The following is a 5,826-nucleotide window of genomic DNA, read 5'->3' as shown; positions in this document are numbered from 1 at the left end:
ACTAATGCTCTTAATTTTCAACTAAGACAAATGCCCAAATACTTGTCTAAAAAAAGACTTGTTCAAGTTTAATCAATATATCTTTCTTACAAAGTCATTAACAAACACCACATCCCTCATTCAATCATAATCAGGATTAAAATATTCCTAGATGCACCAAAAACTGGTACCAAACAAGTATTGCTCGATGGTTAATGACAACGATTTACGATAGTTTCGCCGTCAAACTTTTGCATATTAGTGTTAATTAACACGTATATACTAACCAACATTGACTGATTTTGGTGAGAGAAGTTAGGAAAATGTCCAGCACCTCTCCAAAGACCCTTGCCATACTACGAGCACGGTATAATCTTTTAGCAAGCACATCTCCGTGCGGCTGACTTTATAACCTAATCTCTCCCTTTCTCTTAAAAACTTTGTATATGGACATCTCAAGTCAATATAATAGATCTAAAGGTGAAGGTGAAGCTCTTGCAGTGCTTGAAAATAACTTGCCACTGGATCTGCCCCCTCCACGTCAGCGTTCGTGGTTGCAGTACTCTCTCCCCACAAATCTAGCTCTTTTTCCAAGTATGCCAGCCAATTCTCGCTCTCTTTCTCAGCGTCCTGATGATCCCGATGATCATTTGCGGCAGCAGCAGTATTGGCTGCAACATCTAAGTCATCATTGATCATATTCAAAATCTCAGGCTCGATCATAATCTCGGGCAAATCAGCTAGACTGTATTCATCTTTTAGTCCCACATCGGAAACAGAGCAATCCTGAAACACGTCCCAGAAGTCCAAGTTGGGCTCAACGGGTATCTCCACCTTGCTCGTCTCTTGATCCCTCATCTCGATCGACTCATTATTAGCTTCGACGGTCGTCTCGGCTCTCTCTTTATCTGTCTTGCTGCTGCCTTCGTCCGAGCACGATACAGAGGCGGTAGTAACCGACGACGGAGAGCTTGGATCTTCCTCGAGCTTCTGCTGAGATTTTCTATCCTTCGGTGTCAATCTTTTCTTCAAATGAGTATTCCATACGTTCTTGATCTCGTTATCAGTTCTTCCCGGCAGGCACGACGCAATCTTAGACCATCTACAAATCAATTTAAAACATACTGATCGATTAACATAACAATCGCAACAATCTCTACACAGCTATAGAGTTAATGAGAGAAATTCTTAGTTGCTTACTTGTTTCCGAGCACCCCGTGAAGCTTGATGATGGTATCCTCCTCCTCTTCAGTAAAATTCCCGCGCTTTATATCAGGCCGGAGGTAATTGATCCACCTCAGTCTGCAACTCTTCCCACATCTCAGGAGACCTGTAATTGAGTTAATTAGTGTAAGCATCATTAACACATAAGATGACTGTAGCCATGCACACTTAAATAATGGATTAATTACCTGCAAGCCTTGGGAGAGCTCGCCAGTTTCCATGGCCATACTTGTGAATATAGGTGATGAGTCGCATATCCTCCTCCGGCGTCCAAGAGCCCTTGTTGAGGCCCACTTTCGCGCAGCAAGGAGCCCGGCCTCTGCCCATTTTAATTTTAATGATGCTACTACTAAGTAGAAGGACTTGTCACCAATTCTAGCTGTAAAATTGAGGACCCTGAGAGTTTATATAGAGGGAGCCAAAAGATTTTGGTTAGATGATAAAGGGTAGCGTCACCAGGAGCTGGGCCTACTCTCTCAATGTAGATTCTCTCTTACCAAACTCTCATAAACAAAGAACCATCCTGTGTATACTTCGATATTAAAACGTGGCACCTCTATATATAGGACTAAAAACAGGCAAAAATTGGTGGAAAGATCAGAGTAAATTGTACCAAATTTGAAAAAATGGTGCAGATTCTTGAATGGTCCAATCAGAGATTGTTGCTGTTGGATCATGATTGGATGGTTGATTAGGACTCCTCACTAATTCACTTTGATGCTTGGAATGATTACATAATTACTCCTTAATTTATCGTCACCGACTTGTCATTAACCGGGAAAATTAAAAACTTAGACGGAAACAATTAAGTAAAACATGGCTTAAAATTTTTCATTTTTGCTGTAGTGGTTGTTTTAAGAGGATAAGCAATCTACTTTATAATTGATATTATGCATTTCCAATAAAAAGGGACCTGAATATGTTCCCAGGGTCAGGCTGTGCCTTGCGTGGGCCTGCTGGAGGTCCCATAAATTCTAAGTGTTGGTTATACTTAACCTAATCCAAAGATAATTAGACACAAATTTGTTCATCAAGATTACAATTGTTCAGCTAATGTGAAACGTCCTGTAGATATTTGTCTCAGGATGAAAATGTCTTTCTCCACCTATCAAAAAGGTGTTTGGTTTGTTCATGTCATAATCAGTAGAGGAATACGGAGGGAGAAAATTTGCAAAAAATAAAAAAGCTTTCTATAGTCAACACGTACGTATTGGTTTGAACGTAAAAGCCTACCTATTAATTGCTACTTTGAGATTGGCATAAATGACATAAATTTGGCAGGCATTTATCGGTTTTTCTTGAGGCAGATAAAGTTTGACTGATTGATCATCTCCTATAATTCAAATTTATGATGATTATTCATCAGTCATCAATTACTGAAAATTGATTTACATGGACTCAGAAATAATTAGTTATATAACTTGCAATATGGAGCAATATTGGTGAACTAGGATCTACATTTGTGGAATACAGGTCAATTTCAGGCAAGTTTGTTAATTTTGCTATAATTATCAGTTAAACTTAGGCGTAATATACCCACATTTTCGCGCAGAATTAGTCATATTTACCAGCGAAAAAAAAAAAATGCATGAGATGTGACAAAAATATCCAAAAAGCAACATTTGTTGCCATGCTTACCAAACCTTGTCAAGCTCTGCTTGCGTGACTTGTCTAAGCTCTATGCTTCATGTACAATAGCAATTAATTAAGCTAAAGCAATCGCCTAAATTAAAAACTTTTTATTTAATCATAGTTTAATACTGCCTAAAACACAACACGAATGCGTATGCGTCATCAACTTGAGTCCTATGTTTTAGGTCACCAGCTTGAAATCCCCTCTATCATCATCTCAATGAGAGGAGAACTTTAAGCTTAAACAACCTATATAGCTTAAATAGCTATATTCTACATAAAAAGAATTTAAATAACTATATTATCTCCACAGTTGGTCTTTGAGTTAGGGTAACAAACCACTTAAATGGCCAATTGCCTCACCATTACCTAACCTTTTGACACGTGTCTTAGCTTAAATGAAGCTTGAGTTGAGATTGAGTTGCTCTTTGTGGACTTTGGGCACCTACAGACTTTATGCATAGCTTGGAATTTTTGCTGGTTTCAATCTAAGTTCTTGACTCCTGTTTGGGTGTGTTCTCACCAACAAGTCACTAAACTTTTAGCTACCCATTCCGTCCTTGCATAGTCACTGCAACAGTATACTGAGATCATAAAGAATTCCTTTTAAAGTCTTTTTCACCGTGCCAAAATGTTATGCGAGTACTTGAAGGTTATATTTTGTAATCTAACATAAAATCCCTCGATACTACGTACTTTTTTTCTTCTTAAGATCTATTGTAAATACATTGCTGGTGGGAATTGAATTTAGATCGCTCTGATAATGTTAGGAAATCAGATACGTTCTGATATCCGTTGTTAGGGATTCAAGCTACTCGACCACCTGTCAAATATGAACCCACTGCGGAATTTGCCCTACCGGATCTTGCGTTAAACAATGGAAAAAAGAAATCACAACAAATCAAAAATAATTACAAGAACAGAGATTACCGAGTTTAATGAGTTTCGGAAACTTGCCTACGACCTCAGGAGCCACACAAATAATTTCCTTTATATTAAAGAAGATTACAAAGCTTGTATAAGAGCAGATCTCAACTTGAGATCTCTCAAGAGAAGAACCAACAGAAACTCAGTTGTTCAAATAAAAGGCGCGAGATATTACAACAGTAAAATCTCCTCTCTCTCTCTCTCTCTCTCTCTCTCTCTCTCTCTCTCTCCCCCAATAAATCGCTACAGGACTTCACAAATAAATGAGCATGATTTTCCTCTGAAAATCTTAGGCTCAAATTAATGGACTTCACAAATAAACGAGCATGATTTTCCTCTGAAAATCTTAGGCTCAAATTAATGGCCGCCGCCAGGAGTTTAACGCTTTGAAGAAGAAAATTGCGCCTGCAAAGTTCTCTCGTGCATAGGGTTTCCTTAAATAAGGAAACCCTAGCCAAACAGCTGGATCCAGCTATTCCCAACCAACGCAGGCGAAAGGGGGAAACATTGAACTCGTTCGCATCAAGGCTCGCCTGTAGGGCCGTTCGAAACTCGCCTGAAGGAAACACCCGAGCTCGCCTATTTTCTCTTCGAGCTCGCCTTCGCTTGGGACCTCGCCTTCGCTCGCGACCTCGCCTTCGCTCGCGACCTCACCTGTACGTGGGACCCACTCGAGTTCAAGTCCGCCTGCAACCAAAACTCCGCCTGCAGCCCTTCACGAGCTCACCATTCAGCTCTGCCTGTAGCTTCGACTTCGCCTGTCGACTTCAGATCTCGCCACCAAATCTCGAGGTCGCCTGCAACACCGCCTCGCCAGAGTGGGTCTCGATCTCGCCTGAAGGTCGCGACGTCGACCTCGAGCTCGCCTGAGCTCACCGCTGCTGACAGGTATGGATCTACACCTAATTTCTAACAATCTACCTCTTGGAGACCAAACCGCCATCATCAAGCTCTCTCTTAACAAGCATCTTCTCCTGCGTGGCTCCGCCCTCATCTCTTACATATGAAGGCCAACTGAATTTGCGCACAACTCCAGTTTCTGAATGATGACTGCCTTAGTCAACATATCTGCAGGATTTTGACTCCCCAAAATATTTTCCAACTGTAACTTCCCGTCCTCAATTATCGAGCGTATGAAGTGGTAGCATAACTCGATGTGCTTCGTTCTGGCATAAAATATTGGGTTCTTGGCAAGGTGTATAGCACTCTGGCTATCACAATAAAGAACTTCGTTCCCCCGCTTCAGACCCAACTCTTTCGGGCACCCGGTTAACCAAATCATCTCCTTGCTCGCCTTGGTTACTGTGACATACTCTGCCTCAGTTGTAGACAACGTCATAATCTTCTGCAAACGTGAGACCCAACTCACTGTTGTCGACCCTAAGGTAAAAACATACCCCGTGGTGCTTTGCCTCGTATCATGATCACTGGTAAAATCTGCATCCACGTATCCCTGTAGTACCAACTCCTTTCTCCCAAAACACAGTGACATATTCGTAGTCCCTCTCAGATGTCGTAATATCCATTTCACGGTCTCCCAATGTTGCTTCCCTAGGTTGCTTGCAAACCTGCTCATAACTCCCACTGCATAGGAAATATCTGATCTCGTGCAAACCATTGCGTATATCAGACTACCAATGACTGATGAATACGACACCTTCCTCATGTGCTCCTTCTCTGCATCAGTCTTGGGTGATTGTTCACCAGATAACTTGAACTGGCTTCCAAGGGGCGTGCTAACGACCTTAGCATTCTGCATGTTGAATCTCTAAAGTACTTTCTCAATGTATTCAGACTGACTTAACTTTAACATCCCCTCAGCCGCATCCCGGCTGATCCGCATCCCAAGAATATGCTTCGCAGCACCCAGATCCTTCATGGCAAACTCCTTCGCTAACTGCTTCTTCAGCTTGTTTATCTCCTGTAAACATGATCGTGAAACCAACATGTCATCAACATACAACAATAACATGATATAGCTGGACTCGAACCTCTTGAAGTAACAACAATGATCTAACTTATATCTGCCATAGTCATTGCTCTGCATGAAGTTATCGAACTTCT

The 5,826-nt window shown here is 41.3% G+C and overlaps 1 protein-coding gene across 1 annotated transcript; it reads right to left on the bottom strand.

Moving 5' to 3' along the window:
• On the bottom strand, positions 16-1,659 carry LOC109837123 (myb-related protein Zm1-like). Its single transcript, XM_020405222.1, has 3 exons — positions 1,392-1,659; positions 1,180-1,309; positions 16-1,081 (listed from the first exon to the last, which is right to left on the bottom strand). Exons 1-3 carry the CDS (start codon positions 1,528-1,530, stop codon positions 454-456), a joined length of 897 nt encoding a protein of 298 aa, XP_020260811.1. The 5' UTR covers positions 1,531-1,659; the 3' UTR covers positions 16-453.

The sequence above is a fragment of the Asparagus officinalis genome, chromosome 4 (genome assembly GCF_001876935.1).
Source record: "Asparagus officinalis chromosome 4, Aspof.V1, whole genome shotgun sequence".
In the NCBI taxonomy this organism is placed as follows: domain Eukaryota; kingdom Viridiplantae; phylum Streptophyta; class Magnoliopsida; order Asparagales; family Asparagaceae; genus Asparagus; species Asparagus officinalis.
Note: the sequence above shows the minus strand (reverse complement) of the source record. Positions and strands in the feature narration are given on the sequence as shown.

Excerpts from the sequence above, each read along its gene's own strand:
- LOC109837123 (XM_020405222.1), bottom strand. The coding sequence starts at position 1,530 with ATGGGCAGAGGCCGGGCTCCTTGCTGCGCGAAAGTGGGCCTCAACAAG. Across the intron at positions 1,310-1,391 it reads AGCTCTCCCAAGGCTTGCAG|GTCTCCTGAGATGTGGGAAG; the intron begins GTAATTAATCCA and ends ACTCAATTACAG. Across the intron at positions 1,082-1,179 it reads CACGGGGTGCTCGGAAACAA|ATGGTCTAAGATTGCGTCGT; the intron begins GTAAGCAACTAA and ends ATTGATTTGTAG.